Consider the following 18,645-nt stretch of genomic DNA (forward strand, 5'->3'; position numbering starts at 1 on the left):
AAATACACTTACTCCAAAATTGCAGATAAAATCCGCAGAGGAAATTGACTTTTGCTACAGATTTATTTTACATCCAAATCATTGCATAAACTTAGCGTCATGCAGGCTGAGTACAAATACCGTATATTGATAAGTCAGTGATTCTGTATTGGTTCTCACTTGGGCATACACAGTCATACACTTGGATCGGAGCGGCGTGGCAAGAGCATGATCTACACTACAGCTACACTTAACACCTGGTCTTTCAGTCAGGGGAGAATGGGGGGCACAAATCCTCCATTTTTGTGATAGGTGCCAATGGCTAGATTTTCAAATTGCTTCTTCATAGAAAAAGAGGAGTTGAACATTAGTACCACCCAATGGAAGCAGAAATCCTAAAAGTCAATACTGACCCTTTAACGAGCCTTGGCACATGACTAAGGGTACTGTCTCACAGTGGCACTTTGGTCGCTACGACGGCACGATCCGTGACGTTCCAGCGATATCCATACGATATCGCTGTGTCTGACACGCTACTGCGATCAGGGACCCCGCTGAGAATCGTACGTCGTAGCAGATCGTTTGAAACTTTCTTTCGTCGTCAAGTGTCCCGCTGTGGCGGCATGATCGCATCGTGTAACAAAGGTTGTATACGATGTGCGCACAGTAACCAACGGCTTCTACATCGCAAATACGTCATGAAATTATCGCTCCAGCGCTGTGCATTGCAAACCCCTAAGGGTACCGTCTCACAGTGGCACTTTGGCCGCTACGACGGCATGATCCGTGACGCTCCAGCGTCGTAGACTGCGGTCACACTTTGCAATGCACAGCGCTGGAGCGATAATTTCATGACGTATTTGCGATGTAGAAGCCGTTGGTTACTGTGCGCACATCGTATACAACCTTTGTTACACGATGCGATCATGCCGCCACAGCGGGACACTTGACGATGAAAGAAAGTTTCAAATGATCTGCTACGACGTACGATTCTCAGCGGGGTCCCTGATCGCAGTAGCGTGTCAGACACAGCGATATCGTATGGATATCGCTGGAACGTCACGGATCGTGCCGTCGTAGCGACCAAAGTGCCACTGTGAGACAGTACCCTTAGAATAAAAGCTAAGCCAGAATCTATATTTGCAGACACTGTTTCAGGGTGTTGCCCTTCCTTGGTGCAAAGCAAGATGTCTGATTCAACGGCATGAGAGTCCTCTGAATAACACATGTCTGCAAATAGAAATTCTAGTTTGGTTTTCATCCTAAGTCATGTGGCAAGGCTCATTAAAGGGTCAATTTTGACTTTTAGGGTTGTTATTTCGAGTAGGTGGCACTAGAGTTTAAGTCCTCTTCCTCTATGAAGAGGCAATTTGCAAGTTAAATTTCCCAGGGGAGCATTGCATGGCCTATAAGTCTCCTTAAACCGGCATTTCAGAAATGTCATTTTCCATAAGGAGAGATGTTAGTCCCTAGACCCCAGTGGCTAGATGAACATTTATATAGAATACCTCTTTAATGATCTTGCTACTTAGTCTTCATAAGGGCATATACAACTGTAATGTGCTAAATATACCAGAAGAGATTACACTAAGTTACTGTGAAGTCATTTGTGACAGTTTGCAATTCTTTTACTTTATTCTAATGAAATGTCATAAATGATTTTCATCCTATTAGAAAATGATCCTTGAAGTGGTGGGCGGTCAACAAAATGAGTACAAATCAGCTCTTGCTTCTTACTCCATTATTTCAATTGACATTGGACTTTGACACAAATGAGTGTTCAGAAACTTAAAATGCCAATTTGGCACAATATATAGTTGTTTTTTTAATCTATTTTTTGTTACTCACCTCTCCTAGCTCCATCACCGAATGCTGTACCCTACTCTCATCTTGGCCGCAGCAGCCCAATGCACTCCAATGAAGACATCTCATTGGGTAATTTAAGATGGTTGAAACAGCAGGATGTCATCTGTGTATTCAGGTAGTTAAATTAATATACCTGCTGTTATACTGTACCACCACTACATCCTCTGCATCAGTTCCACTCTGTTGTTATAACTCTGCTATTCTATCAGCCATTACTGCAACAACCCTGCTATTCCGGTCATTATTGTTTCATCTCTGCTACATCAGTCAGTGCTGTTCCAGTTTTGCTTCAGTACTCAATATTGTTCCATTCATTAGTCTTTGCTTTTCCAGCTCTGCTTCATCAGTCACTGCTGCTTCAGCTTTCCATCACCAAACAAAGCTGTTTCAGCTCTGATGCATCAGTCATCACTGTTCCAGGTCTGGTGCATTACTTATTGCTGTTCAATCTCCTCAGCATCAGTCTTCGCTGATCCAGCTCTGTTGTTCCCTCTGCTGGCATTGTGTTTTGGTGACGGTTGCCTCACTGCGTTACATTCAACAGGTAAGCGACCCACTAAGAGGTTCGCTGTGACGTGGCAGTGGACTTCATACAGTCTGATTAAGATTTGCTTAGCTGCAGTAGATCATTGCATAATATTTGGCTGTGCGGTCAACGTCATTTTTCTACATTTATTGTATAAAATCAATTGATAAATAGTTTCAGGTATGAGGAGCACTTTTCATGTAATAAAATGAATGACCCTTCATTAGAAGAAGAATGAGGAGAATTCTGAAACTCCTGCTTTTGACACCAAAAGATCTAGTCCCGTTCCTGACCAGAAACAAAGGCCCCAATTCATCAAGGAGTTTGTGACAGCATTTTGGAATGTTGCATAATTTGAAGCTCTGGACAGCTTTGAAAACTTTTAGAAAAGTTGATGGTGACGGTGTAAAACCACCAAATAAATGTATCATCATTTATGAAAAGAAAGTGGTGTAAGTTCTGCACCAAATGTATACCCACCTCTGGCTGGAGTAACATATGTGGCAGAGGCGCACGGGAGTTCCAAGATGCGCTAAATTCATTTAGAGGCATGTCTCTTGAATTTGGAGCATCTTAGTCCAGCACTTCCTTCATTAAGACTAGCAAACAAAACACCAGTTTTAAAGAGGTTGCCCAGGCTGTGGACAAAAGACTGCAGCCGCTCTATGTGACTGCCGAATTCCCCGGTATTCCCTGTGGTATGAGCAGGCAGTTACATGATTGCATGTATGCAAACAGCACACTTGTGGTCACATACCGACTAGATGTGTCCAGGCCCTCTCAATTGACTTTCATTGAGAAAAGCCGGACACGTCTAGTCGGCATGTGACTGCAACTGTACGAATCGCAAACATGTGCTGATGTGACCATTGGCTCGAACTGGGAATACCAGGACACTGTGCAGTCACAAAGTAATTGCAGATTTTTGGCCCAAGCCCAGACAACCCCTTTAATAAATTAGGGCCATAATGTTTTTCTAACAATCTTGTGTGACTGATCCCTCTATCACAATAATAATCTATATTCAGTAATTTATTGCTCAGAGCTGGCAAATTTGCTTAATAAAAATGAGTGTCTTTTTCCTTTATGTCTTTGGATGCTGATATATTTGATGATTTGTGATAAACTCACAAGCACAATATCTAATAATCCTGTAGTGACATCTGATAGCGCTATACATCATATGTTTTGGGTTCATTTAAGGGTCCATCTCTCTAATAATGAAAATATGAAAATATTCCCTAAGTGGAATTCAAAAGAGTCATAAAATCTAAAGAGCATTATGCAATCTGTTCATGCTCGGCATACAACATCCCGTTCCTTAGATTTACCACTTACTTGGGAATGTCTGCGTAGTTTAAAAGGTTGTAGAGTCTCTTGGTAGAACATGTGATGATAGGACTGTAGATCAAACCAGAAGTGGACACCATTCTCCCACAGCTGAAACACAAGATCGATCGCATTGTTAGCTATGAAGACATCATTAATTTTATAACTGCGAGAAACGCCCATCTGTAGACAGCTGGTTCAGAGTACTAGCCGCTCATCAAAAAGAGCAGGTGTATTGGTTGGCTGGGTGAGAGGCCGTTGATGCAAATCTTAGACGATACTGGTTTGGTTCTTCTTCCAGAAATCATTTATAGGTGTCAGGTATTACTGATCATTTTCCTTATTTCAATTAGATTGATCTGCAACACCAGACACAGTCTATGTTAAAGAGTGGTGCTGTTTCTGTTTTTTTTTTTCCAGGACTACAAGAAGATCTATACCAAAAACCCTTTAGATGTTTGTAATTTTTTTAACAAAATAATTAGCAATTGTCTTGGGCTCTAATCCTGTGCCACAGCCAGGGATACTGGAGAGAAGGCAGAAGTGATTTATTACAGCTTCTGTCTCTTTTTGTGCTGGCTAGAGAGCACTCAACGAGCACTAGTGTAGTGACTTCTGTCACTATATGGAGCTGTTTTCCCTCTGTAACTCTGTATATGGATGCCCCAGTTACAGTGGAAAAAATGAAAAAAATTAACTATAAACGGGAAATGTTCCCCAGAGTTTTTGAGATATATATATATATATATATATATATATATATATATATATATATACTAGATGGTGGCCCAATTCTAACGCATCGGGTATTCTAGAATATGTATGTATGTATGTATATAGCAGCCACATAGTATATAGCACAGGCCACGTAGTATATAGGAGCCATGTAGTATATAGCAGACAAATACTACGTGGTCTGTGCTATATACTATGTGGCTGCTATATACATACATACATATTGTAGAATACCCGATGCATTAATACAGGCCACGCAGTATATAACAGTGGCCACACAGTATATAACACAGCCCAAACAGTATATAACACAGCCCACGTACTATATAACACAGCCCACGAAGTATATAGCAGCCACGCAGTATATAACACAGGTGACGTAGTATATAACACAGGCGACGTAGTATATAACACAGGCCACGCAGTATATAACACAGGGCACGTAGTATATAGCACAGCCCACGCAGTATATAGCAGCCACGCAGAATATAACACAGGCACACAGGCGACGTAGTATATAGCACAGGGCACGTAGTATATAGCACAGGCCACACAGTATATAGCAGCCACGCAGTATATAACACAGCCCACGTAGTATTTAGCAGTGTGGGCACCATATCCCTGTTAAAATAAATAATTAAAATAAAAAATAGTTATATACTCACCCGCCGGGATCCAGCGAAGCTCTGACAATGCGCGCGCGGCTCCGGCCATCTTCTGATCCCAGGATGCATTGCAAAAGTACCCAGGTGACTTAGCGGTCTCGCGGAAGATGGTGGTGGCAGGCGCAAGCGCATCGTCGGACGACGGAAGGTGAGAATAGCAGGTTTTTTTTTTTTCATTATTTTTCACATTAGATCTTTTTACTATTGATGCTGCATAGGCAGCATCAATAGTAAAAAGTTGGGGACACATAGGGTTAATAGCAGCGGTAACGGAGTGCGTTACCCGCGGCATAACGCGGTCCGTTACCGCTGGCATTAACCCTGTTTGAGTGATGACCGGAGGGGAGTATGGAGCGGGCGCCGGGCACTGACTGCAGGGGAGTAGGGTGGGACTAATCGGACTGTGGCCGTCGCTGATTGGTCGTGGCAGCCATGACAGGCAGCTGGCGAGACCAATCAGCGACGCGGGATTTCCGTGACGGAAGTTGCCGACAGATAGACGGAAGTACCCCTTAGACAATTATATATATATATATATATATATATATATATATATATATATATATATATATATATATATATATATATATATATATATATATGTATATATATATATATATATATATATATATATATATATATATATATATATATATACACACACACACTATGTGCACTTATACATAGAAAATTAAGGAAAAAATAAAAAAGTATATTTTTAATACTGTAACTAACAACCTACACGTGTTAGTTATGCACAGGAATGTAATAACCAAGATCATTAATTCATCAAGTTATTTGATGTGAAACATGAACACTAAAAAATATAAAGAAAAAAACTAAGGCAAAAATTGTTTTTTTTTCTAACTTTGCGTTGCAAAAAGAAAGGGTGCGCCAAAACAGCACTAAAAAATAATACAATTTGTCTGATATAAAACAGAGCCCCGTATAGTTACATCAGAGAAAAAGGTAAAAAAGTTATGGCTGCAGAAAAGTGGATAGGCAAAAATGAAAACAAAAATGTGGGCAGTCAAAAGGGTTTATATCCCTTGCCTGTAATGAGTTAGCACTGTCGTGTTATTATGGGGGCAGTGGGATTAATGTTAACAAATCTGATCTTCATTAAAAGTTCTCATCAATGTGATAGGGTCAATAACATTTTCACAGACTATTTTCTTGATGATCTGGCTCATTTCTTCAATCAAAGTATGGTTAGGCTAAGGCACAGTTCTTATCCTAAAAACATGGAAGGGGTCAAGTGGTAGGGAACCACTGGAGAGGTATATTTATGATGTGGGTTGAAGGCATGTTCAACAAATTCTTCCAACATATGCATGCATAGTTTGGCCAAGCATACATGTGCTCTGTATGGACGGAGAAGAGTAAACCACAGCTCTGCCGGTGACATATCTGCAGAGTTAGCTAAGGGATCGGGTTTTGAAATTCAAAATTCCCAATCCTTCTTTTCCCAACATCATCTGTTATGGAGGCCCTATATAAAAAATGTGGCTGGCCAAATCAAAATTGGGGGCCTTGGCCAACTTTATCTTTTTAAACATGAAGACATTGGGACCATGGTGAATTGGATGGTGAACCCTCTTTTCTTAAAAATAACATTTAGAATCTGGTCAGTAGGGACAATTTTTATAGCCTGCCCAAATTTGTTAATACTTCATGATATATAGCCTTAAAGGGGTTATCTGAAACACATTTATTTTCATTATAAATCCCTATCTATTTAATGTCATAATCTAATCTATTTTCTAATAAACTTTTTAAAAAAACCTATCTTTCCTCACTACACTATCTAACTGATTTTTTTTTACTACTGAATCCCAGTGCATGCTAAGTAGGAGGCAGAGGTTGTGGTCATTGCTGCAGCCTGTTCCCCTTCCCTGAAATGAAGTGCCATCAGTGACCTTCATTTCAGGGGCTGGGCTAGTCTCTGTCTACTGAGCATGCGTCAATTGTCAATCCTGAAGGATGCTCAGTAAAATCTTGTCACTGTGCGATGTGCACAATGACAGCATGCTCCCTCGCCGACTCCGATTAAAAGTAACGAGACGGCAACAGAGCGCAATGTCAGTGCACGTTGTAAGAGGATTACCTGGCATGCTGGAAAAGCCGAGATCATGGCTGCCCTGTCAACTTCTATCACTTTCAGGGGTGGTGCTGGTCTCTACATGCTGGGTAATCCTCTTACAATGCACACTAACAGTGCGCTCTGCTGCCGCCTCTTTTATTTTTATTAGAGCTGGCGACGGTGTGCACTACCATTGTGCACATCACACAGTGACAACAATTTACTGAGAAGGTGTTGGAATTGACAATCGACACATGATCATTAGAGCAGGGACTAGCCCAGCCCCTGAAATGAGGGTTTCTGATGAAGATACATTTCAAGGAAGGAGCGTAGACAGCGGCAGTGACTTCAGTCTCTGTTCCCTGAGGACGTTTGATTGAGTACCCCAGCATGCACTGGAATTCTCAAACAAAGCGTCATTAATCAGGAAGTAGAAAAAAAAAAAATAAAGCAGTTAAACAGAGTAAAGGGAGAACAATAGGGACTTTTTAATTAAAAAGTAGACTATAAAATAGATTAGATTATGGCATTAAATAGACAGGCAGTTAGTATGAAAATTAATTTGTGTTTCGGACCACACCTTTAACCTGTAGTACCTATTGTGAGATGTGAGTATGAAAACATTGTTACAAGTCATTGCTTTACTGGCCACCACAGCCAGAACAGTAATTGCCCCTTTAGATGCGCCAACAGTGACCATTAAACAACCAACGATCGGCTCCATGCAGGCTGATATGACGATGAGAGATCATTTGATGACCTGTTTAGGCAGACTGACCAGAATCGCATGGTATGATTGTTAATATGATTGTTCTGTACATACAGCACATTATGTTATCAGCAGCAAATATCCTGTTTATACTGGATGATATGGTGACAAAACCCATGTATGTATTGGCTGAACTAAAAGGGCTATAAGACTATGGATAAAGGAGGATAGTACAGAGAAAGAAGGAAGGTTACCGTGGATAAATAAGTAGCAGAGCTTAGAACACAACATTCAGACCAACAAAGCGTACTCAATCATTTTTATGATTTATCATAGTCTTGGGCTTATATCCATGACCTGTCTCCATAATAATGAGACACAGTGTTCTCGACCAGGATACTCATGTACTGGTACAACCCGCTCCGTGTTTACCTAATGTCTAATTACAAGTAGTTCTTTCCAAGCTCCTCTCCAGCATACCTTGTTCCCGGACTGCTCACAAAATGTTGTAAAGAAATAACCGGCACGAGAGTCGAGAAACATGGCTCGTAACATTTCTTCCATCTTGGAGCTCTTCAGTATACTGTAGTGTGTATCTGCGCTCTATAAACAAGCAAAACACCATGATTTATCTGTGGAAGAGCCTGGTCCTTTTCATTTTTATATTTTAACAATTTTCCAAATATTACGGAAGGTTCAATATCACAATACACAGTGTACACGAGACATATTCATTCATGCAGATCTTTTGGGTAACAAGGCTTACAATCAAATTACCCAATTCATTTCAAGTATCATCCTAAACCAAAATAGTTAGAACATATACATTCTATAGATGTGTTAAAGTGTAACAGATACGGGCAAAGTGTGTCCTGTTTGCCACATAAGAGAGCAGTGAATACATTGGTGGAGGAAGGAAGCTTCATGGAAGAAATATCTTTGCACATCTTTTGGGTTTGCCGCATCGCATGGGTCCTGTTGGAACCGGAACTCAAAGACATTGTACCCATGAGGAGCTTATCATATTACTCGGTACTTTACAGACTATTTCCTGGAGTTTATTCTATTGGGGCCATCCAGGAGTACTAGTGCATTATGAAATGTTTCAAGGATGTTGTTTGGCTTGCCAGAAACTGGCTCCTTTTGTGGAGGGAGCCATAGGTTAGGTTGTTTTCAAGCCCAAGATGCAGAAGTGGCCAAAAAAAAGTGACCTTGAGTTGCTGCAACTCACTAAATGTGGTAACCCCATTGAATTTGGAAATTTTGTACAAACTTCATTTTCACTCAATGTCAGGACATTCATCTCTATTCTGGACCATTTAGCTGGGCAAAGTGAAGATTTTTTTTAACATTCATATCAGATGTATGGACCATATCGACAGCACATATGGTGATATGGTGCCCTTATGGTGTGACCTTCTAGAGGTCTAGGGAGGGTGTTTGACTATTAGGTTTCGCACCATCTGAAATCCTATGTCACCTCCGGCTGATGAGCAGACGCTGATTTTGGCTTTGAACAACACAGGGAGCGAAAGGGTTGGTGTGGCGCCCATGGGGTCCAGTCGCCACAGAGATGCTGCACCTTACCCAGAAGTGTGGTATCCCACTCTCAGGTAAGGAGGGAGCACTACCCAGGACTCTAACACTCACATCCAACACACACTAGTTTAGTCGGGGCACCTGGACGTACCCTTAGGGAGGAAGGTCTCATCCCAGGCTGGATAGGAATGGGTGTTGGGAGTGGGTGGGGTAGGTACAGTAGGGGAGGAGCTAATTAGGAGGGCAAGTTAGTCAGATTGTGAGAGGACGAAGAAGCAGTAAGATGTGCTAAGAAGGAGCTCCCTGACAGAGGGGGCTAGAGAGAGATTGTGAGAGAAGTGGAGCTGAGCAGACATGAGGGTCTGCAGCTCCTGACAGCCTGAAGAGAGAATTGAGAGGGAGAGATTGAAGTAAGCTCCCAGAAGGACAGAACGGGTCCTAGGGGCACAGGAAGTGCAGAAGCCACCCGTGGGGCCCGTATCCAGGCGCGTAGGGACCAGGTCGCAGCTAGGGGACAAGCCTCAACTTAGTGAAATACTTCAAGTTCAGCTAAGAAACCAAAGGCTGTGGCTTTTGCAAGAAGCACAGCCACATCCACCCATACTTCACCAAAAAGTATAGAATCCAGGGGACTCAGAGAATGTCGCCCGACCAGGTTCATGGCTGCTGGCTTGGGACACTGTGGTTGGGCGCTGGGCAGGAGAAGTGGAAAGCCAGTGTAGTAAGACAGCCAGAGAAAGGCATATGAAAGGAGTCCTGGAAAGGTGCATCCCAATCTATCTGGGAGTTTGCTGGACCACTGACTTGGAGAACACAGCATCTGACTAGCGTTTGTGGACTGGAGAACTGTGAGTAAAAGTGGAAACTGCACCTTACTGTGTCTTTGCATTATTTCTACAACACCTGCCTGGCCTACCACAACCACCATCATTTCATCATTTATTTATACAGTTGCCCTGGGATTTAGCTCTACCTCTGGAGAGCTGTACCAACTCTGCTGCTTCACCATCAGCCCCAGCGGACTCTGAAGCAGCATCGGCTAACACCTTTATTGCCGAGTACCACAGGTGGTGTCACGAACAAATCCCCATTTCCCATAAACTTTATTTCCCCCTTTATTTCACCTTTAATTGGACGCCCAGGGCCACGAACCGGGTCACTGCTGCCGTGACCACATCCCCTTTAAGAACTGTCCGACCCAGCCCAAGTACCCCACTGCCCTTGGGGACGCTCCATAGGTAGCAGCACAGGGGGAAAACCAATTAGGCAATTTTTGCCTAAAGGTCTATTTACTCTGCATGAATATCATGAATGAGTGTTTCTAGGAATTGCTTGTTTAATGATCATCTTAATTAATTAACAGGCAGCCAATCACCTTGTTTGTTCAGTGAAATTATCTTTTGGTCTGCCTAAAAAAAAAATCAATCATTGTTCTCGGCAGCGCATCATGCTGCTGAGAATAATGGCAGCCTATGCGCACTGAAGGTTCAGTGCACATCTGTGGTCGGCAAACAAGTAGCTGATCGGTGGTCGTTTAGTAATGTAAATGAGCCTTTCCACTTCATATGTCTTTCTGGTCTGTAGTGATGGGGACACGTTTCATGGTTATTAAGCTTGAAGGTAAACCGAAGCCCATCGAGTTCAGAGAGTGCTTACCAAAAACTGTGTCATTGGGCAATATTTTTGAGGCATGCTTCACTGTTGGGTACTTTGATAAATAATAATACCTTGATAATTATACACTATGGCAATAATAAAAAAATAGAAAAATTATATAAGCCAAACCAAGAGTTTCTTCTATAAAAACTTACTTCCTCCAATGAGGAGTAACATATGTCCATAACCTCTGATTTTCACAAGTTGTTCTCTAGCACTACGGTTACAAACTGTTACAAGCAAACCTGCTTAGCTCTAATTGATGAAAAACACTTGTGATGTGATACCCCCGCCGTTTAGATTTTTTCCCAGGGTGTACTCTAATTTTCAACAAAATGAAGTCACTCAGAAGATATTAAAAGTCAAGAACAAACCTGCAAACAATCTTAACTTCCCTGACATACATACACTTCTTGGTGAAAATACTTAGCACAAAAATTTGTAATGTAAATTTTTTTTTCTTGGAATACCTAAATCCAGATTAAGAAACTGATGGAATCAAATTTTACTTGGGGATGGATTATTTGTACTGGCAAAGAGTTTATTTGTAGTACATTCAACTAATCCTATGAGGTCATGAGTTTAATACTAATGTTTGTATTGAAAAGAGTCTCAGCACAGTTGTCAGGGGGACACGTCCGTGGCACGAGACCAGAGTAGCAGCTTATGCTAGTAACGTATGGAACCTGGGCTAGAACTCCCACCCTGGCAGTGTTCTTACAATCTCAAGAAGACAGTCATCGCTTCCCGAGATCCCCATAATCCATCTTTAAGCATTTGAGATTTATAACAAGCTGTATAGCCTCCAACTATTTACACACAATCCTGTTACAATTACTAATTGCTGATGGAACGAAAAGTCTCATATTCCAAGAATGCTCAATCAATACCAAAAGTTTAGAAGACTTGGTTTACTCTTGTCTTTAGATCTTCCCTTTTTTTACACTATTTTAAGGCTGCATTTCCCGAATGGCTTGGGACAGCCCCTGGTGTAAAAGTCAGATAGCAATTATTTATTCTTAAAAGATCTAAAAAAATATATATATATTGCAGCACGTTGCGCTATTTTTCTCATAAAAGTGATGGAATTTGTGATGAAGGCTTTCACCCAGATGTGAACACAATGTTTTTCTTGGTATTTTGGACAGTAACCCAATTTATATTAACCCCTTCACACAAAGGGATGTAACTGTATATCAAGATTGAAAGTTGAGTTGAGCAAATTTCTTTGGGTCGCCACTTATTCGGCAAGCTATAGTGCTTACTGAATAAGCTGTAGAGGGAACACGGAAACATGGAGCGCGCCGGCTGATCGGTGCCGCAGCTGCAAGTGTCGCGTCTGTGTCACTGTCACACCACATGCATGGAGAGCCTGTGTGCGACACATGCAGCTATGGCGCCGATCAGCTGGCATGCTCCATGTATCCGGGTTCCCTCTACAGCTTGTTCGGCAAGCACTATAGCATGTCAAATAAGTGGGGACCCGAAGAAATTCGCTCAACTCTAATTGCAAGTGATTTCCCGCAATATGACAACAGTTGTCGGGTTGAGGAGTCGTGGCACTGCCATTAGCAGCAGGAGCTCGCTGTTATGCACAGTTGAGCTCCTACTGCATAACAGTTAAGTTCTTACTGCATGTGCTGGGACCGGACCTAGCACCAATCCCAGCACTTTAACCCATCAGATGCTGCTGACAGTAGTGACAGTAGCAAGTGAGGAATTTAACAAAATGAGATCACTCCATTTGCCAGCCGATCTATACCTCCAGAGTGCGATTGTGAGTTGTCGATGGTTGCTATCAAGCAGGAATAACATTGGCCGCTGTGTCTGTCATTAGCCTCTGTTTATCAGCTCTTACCGGGTCAGGGTCTGATAGGTTAGATAATACACTGTACAATACAGTATCAAAGGATCACATGTTCAAGTCCCCATTTGGGACCAATAAGTGTTGTAAAAAATAAGTTTTAAGTGTAAAAAAATAAAACATTTATAAAATGATGTTCCAGTTTTAATAATAAAAAAATGGTTAGGTGATTATAAAAAAAAATACTGAATCCATAGAAATAACACATATTTGGTATTGCGGAATTCATAATGACTGTACTATAAAACAATATTTTCGATTATTGTGCACGATAAGTACCGTAAAATGAAAAAATTATGTTAGAACTGCTTTGCTCTTAATCTTTCCTAAAAAAAATTAAGAAAAAATTATTAAAAAATATCATATCTACAGCACAATGGAAAATAAATCAATAAAATAAATTACTTATTTACAAATTGTGTGTCTTTAAGCAGACAAAAAACACACATGTTCTTAAGGGTGTACTCACTGATACAGCATCTTCTTCCACATCAGTACGATGAGACTTTGGACTGTCTTTTTCTGTGTCAACATTTGTCCATTCAGTTTCTGGCCTGGGGCTCATGGGTATTATTTGTGTCCTAATAAAAAAAATATATGAGTATCCCTATAAGATAATCTGTCACATACTTAATGTGAAGCAATGTATTCAGTCTTAGGCTGAAATTCATTATTCACCTTATGCAGAAAAGTATGACATAAAAGTTGAAAATTGTTGTGTGCCTGTGTAGGCCAGAGGAGAATATCAAATTGATTTGCAGATCCCTGGTCCAGCTGCCAGGTCAGTGTTCTGTATATGCTGGACTGGAGGCCTGAACCGTCTCCTACCTGGCGGAATCCAGAGTTCCTCTTTTTATTTGTCGGCTTGGCGCGATGTACTGTAGAGGTGTGATGCACACAGGACAGATAGTCAAAAGAGGAGTTGTGGATGCCGGCAAATAGGAGGAGGTCCACAGGGCTCCTGTCCAGGAAGGACAGAATACTGATGTGGTGACTGGCCTGGGGTCCTGAGAATTTATTTACTCCACTCTATAACACAGTTCTGTTATTTTCACGCAAAGTTGGTGGACCTAAGCTGGCGAGGTGTGACCTACTACTGCCTGACAGATTCACTATAAGGCCATGATCGGAGTATATTTTCTCACTTTGGTGCACATGCGACCAAAAGATGCCCTAAATTACCGGTAATTAGTCTGATTTGTTGCCCCCCAACTCAATGACAAACAGTGAGATAGTTCTAATTTCTTGGCCAATACAATGCCTACTTGGAAGTAGAGGGTCCCTTGGGTTGCAACACGTTTAAGATTAAATTGAGGAAGGTAGATTAAGGGACCCCTCATATTCACCCATTAAACCATGTAGAGCAATATGGATTTTACAGTATTAAGGGACCCTCAGATAGTTATCCATTAAACCATGTGTGGCGATCTGGATTTGGCAGGTGGGTTTACTCTAGGCACAACCACAGAGTAATCTTCGTTGGCTAACAGATGATGGACAGCAAGATCCAAAATGTGATTAATCAATCAAGATCAGTAAAGATGGGGTCAGGGCAGGTAGACTTCACTGAATACAGTGGACTAGAAGGAGGTCAGGGCAGGCGGTTGACAAAAATCAAGACACAAGTTAAGTTAGAAAAGACAAAAATAAAAGAACACTTACGAACAAGCAAATTGGCATGGGGGAGGGTAGTAAAAGTATCCTGGGTCAGTTGCGCCCTGATTGGAAAAGACAGACTTTGGCAGTACCATAGGTTTTTGTCAAAAACAGTGCTAGTGGCCACATGAAAGCAGCAGAAGACCAGGAGAGTGGGAGAATGAAGACTAATGACACATGGGGCCACTGTCAGATGCGCTTGTAGCAGATTGTGAAATAGATGTTGTCCCAGAATGATATACATCTACTCTGATAGGTCAGCTTTTCTAAATCAATTTCGTGTTGTAGGTGTATAAAGCAGTCCAGAACCATGTTCAGGTCCACTCTGCATCACAGATACTTCTTTTATGGACAATATGGCACAGGTATAAAGGTAACTCTGTACGGTAGGGAATAGTCACAAGGAGATACCACAGTGTAGACACCTTATCGACCTTGCATGTGCACAATTAGATGTGATCACTGTTTTTTGGAAGAAATTAGTGGAATAATTGATGTCATTATAGCTGAACACTCAAAGAACACAGTATATAGATCTCAGTAATCTGAGGACTGTTGCATTTATTTCTATGCTCCCAAGGATGAAGCTGCTGAATAGCCAGTGGCTCCCAGAGCTAGCCATCATGTTGTCAGATGAAGGACAGTAATTCACCTGTGTTTATTAGCCTGTGTGGCACTGCCAGGAAGGCTCCTTATTTGTCTCTTCTGCTGCAATAAATTTGCAGATATCAGTCGGCCAGACATTCGAGGTGAAGCGGCACTTTTGATCACTTTAGGATATGCTTGATTCTTCTTGGGCGCCTGTAAAAAAATTACTATTAGCATATTACAAAGCAATATATGAAAGTTTACTAGCAAACGTGCTGTTCCCAGCTATTTGTACAGCATAGTGCCTCGACAGACATATATTTTGGTAATGGAGTGGATGCTTCCTTAACATTGACCATTGTCATAAACTTACTTGGCTCTACTCCTGTTGCAAGCGTCTGTCAGACACTACCACTTCAGTCTCTGCTACGTAGCTAGCAGAAAAACTGCATGGCAAGCATGATGTGGGTGCGTATGAATAAGTATAAATAAATAAATTAAAAAAAATTAAATAAATATATATATATATATATATATATATATATATATATATATATATATATATATATAATATAGACTGAAGTGGCGGCGTCTGACAGAGGCATTTGGTGCAGGAGCAGAGCCAGGGAAACTTATAAAAACTGTGAAAGCTAAGGAAGCTTTCTCTATTTAATATATTACACCAGTTAATTTTGGCTAATAGTATATTGGTAAAATTCATAGTGAATGTTATGGGTTATGCGAATAAAAATCTAAATGAAATGTCACTGCATAACTGTAAGCATAATCATCAATATGGAGATAACTACTTTAGTCTGAAGTCAACAGTCTGTGTGCTTCCTCGTTAACAAAGATTCTAACGAGCAGGTAAATATAACTGCCCCTTACTTAGATTAGACATGTTTATCAGTGTATGGGACAATGAAAATGTAATATTTCAATGCCATCTCTGTAATAATCCATGTTCAAAACAATCGACTGTTATATCTGTGATCATGGAACAGAATTGTTTTTCTGGCTTCAAGTGCAGAGATTATTGGTCTTGGGAAGCCCTAGAAATGTAATATTGATTGATGATTTGTGATATTGAGATATTTTGTGTCTCATCAGCTAATATAAAACCAAATTTCAGTTCACCTACCGGAGAATTTGAGGTGGTAATTCTTGGCATACAAGATTTGGGTCTGAGAGGTAGTAGGGTAATCGTCTGTGCAAAAGGGTCAGCATCTCTCTTTGGCCTCAGCTGGCGGTCACAACGTAATTTGAGTTCAGTACCAACTTTATTAGCCAGTACAGAACTGGACAAACAAAATCGTGGACCCCTTAAAAATAAATTGAGATGTTTAAGCTAGTGAAGCAAAGCTTTATAACATATGCTCCTAAACAGTGAAATTGCAACACCTAAAAGGAAAAGTCATGGAATTATGGAAATCACAGGATGGATCGACATAATAATGATATGCAAATCCTGAAAAATTGTAAACAAAATATTCAAAACAGCTCAAGCATCGAGTATGAGAGCCATGTGGAGAAATTCCCACACTTACATGCCTTAGCTAGTGTCAATGAGATTATTAATGGTTGTCTGAGGAATGTTCTCCCACGCTGAATGCACTTGGGCAGAAAATCATCAAGATCTGCTGCTGGCAGCTCCCTTTCTAATTGCCGACCAATTGCATTCCATATGTGCTTGATGGAAAACAAGTCCGGGGATGCTGCAGGTCATGATAGCTAAGGTAGACCATACAGACTGCTTATAATTGCACCAGCAACATGAGGCCTGTCATTATTGAGTAAACAAATGACTCTTGGAACAGTTCGGAGAAATGACCGTACCACTGGTTTCACGACTGCACAATTCTGTACTGGAAATGAAACTGGATGTCACATTACAACCCTAAAATATTAGTGTCTACACAAACCAACAGAAGGTATTTGCATGAGATTGGGCTACGAGCCAGACATCCAGCTACAGGTGCTCCATTGACCTTTTGCCATCACTCTCCAATGATATCATGATACAGAGCAAATTTCAATGGTGGTTGGAATAGCAGTCTATCCTGTTCAGTGATAAGTCCCATTTTTGTCTTGGATGCAATGATAGCCGGGGATTGATATGGAGACCACGTGAGCATCACCATAAAGAGGCCTTTACAAGGAATTCCACACAAGTCCTACTTCCAGGATTACAGTGTGGGATGGAATAATGTAAAATAGTCAGACCCCTCTAGATTTAATTCCAGGTACACTAACAACTCAATGTTATATTGATCTGATAATAAAACCAGTGGTTCGGCCATTTCTCCAAAGTGTCTCTGGAGCCATCTTTAAATACGACAACCCCAGGCCGCATATTACTTATGCCACAGTGAAAGGCCTGTAGCGTCGCTGGACTTTTCTTCAATCGAACACATCTGGAACGATTTTGGTTGCAATTGCAAAAGGAGCTGCCAGCAGCGGATCTTGGTGATTTGCTGCCCAAGTACATTCAGCTGGACAGAACATTTCTCATACAACCATTAATAGTCTCACTGAGACTGGGCAAAGCATGTAAGTTAAGTGAAGCTTGTAAGGAAAACACACACACGAGAGGACAGGGGGATACGGATATCACCCCTGCCATCACCAATCTGTGACGGAGCTTACACAGTCGCAGCTCCCTGGCACCCCCCCCTACCCTCAGGTCAGTCAGGTAACTGTACCTAGGTTAAGTAGTCACCGGAGAGGCTGCCCTGTCACGTACTGGTTATCGGGGCACTTTGCAGTGATGGCGGTATATATATTTCGAGTCCCAGGCCAAGAATATATATATATATATATATATATATATATATATATATATATATATATATATATATATATATATATATATATATATATATATATGAAAAAAAGAAAGACAGCACAAAAAAAAATTTGAAAAAAAGGGCTTTAATGCCTGAACGGCGTGGCGACGTTTCGGATATCTTTATCCTTTTTCAAGCCTTTTATGCTTGAAAAAGGATAAAGATATCCGAAACGTCGCCACGCCGTTCAGGCATTAAAGCCCTTTTTTTCAATTTTTTTTTGTGCTGTCTTTCTTTTTTTCATCTATTACCAAAGACCATTTCAACAGTGGTTGGGAAGACGCTGCACTACAGTTTGGTAATGTGAGATGCTGTTCCGATTTTGAACTATATATATATACACTCACTGGCCACTTTATTAGGTACACCTGTCCAACTTCTTGTTAACACTTAATTTCTAATCAGCCAATCACATGGCGGCAACTCAGTGCATTTAGGCATGTAGACATGGTCAAGACAATCTCCTGCAGTTCAAACCGAGCATCAGTATGGGGAAGAAAGGTGATTTGAGTGCCTTTGAACGTGGCATGGTTGTTGGTGCCAGAAGGGCTGGTCTGAGTATTTCAGAAACTGCTGATCTACTGGGATTTTCACGCACAACCAT

The 18,645-nt window shown here is 41.1% G+C and overlaps 1 protein-coding gene across 7 annotated transcripts in view; it reads right to left on the reverse strand.

Annotated features, from left to right (window-relative positions):
• The window catches only part of RGS22 (regulator of G protein signaling 22), a 138,899-nt gene that overhangs the window by 61,478 nt on the left and 58,776 nt on the right, over nt 1–18,645 (reverse strand). For all 7 annotated transcript variants that reach the window (XM_077270893.1, XM_077270892.1, XM_077270891.1 and 4 more), the window contains 5 exons: nt 16,337–16,517; nt 15,260–15,408; nt 13,421–13,532; nt 8,373–8,495; nt 3,710–3,811 (listed from right to left, as the gene is read on the reverse strand). In XM_077270893.1, coding sequence (XP_077127008.1) covers nt 3,710–3,811; nt 8,373–8,495; nt 13,421–13,532; nt 15,260–15,408; nt 16,337–16,517 — 667 coding nt within the window. The remainder of the gene's footprint in view (nt 1–3,709; nt 3,812–8,372; nt 8,496–13,420; nt 13,533–15,259; nt 15,409–16,336; nt 16,518–18,645) is intronic.

This window comes from Ranitomeya variabilis, chromosome 6 (assembly GCF_051348905.1).
Source record: "Ranitomeya variabilis isolate aRanVar5 chromosome 6, aRanVar5.hap1, whole genome shotgun sequence".
NCBI classification, from domain to species: Eukaryota; Metazoa; Chordata; class Amphibia; order Anura; family Dendrobatidae; genus Ranitomeya; species Ranitomeya variabilis.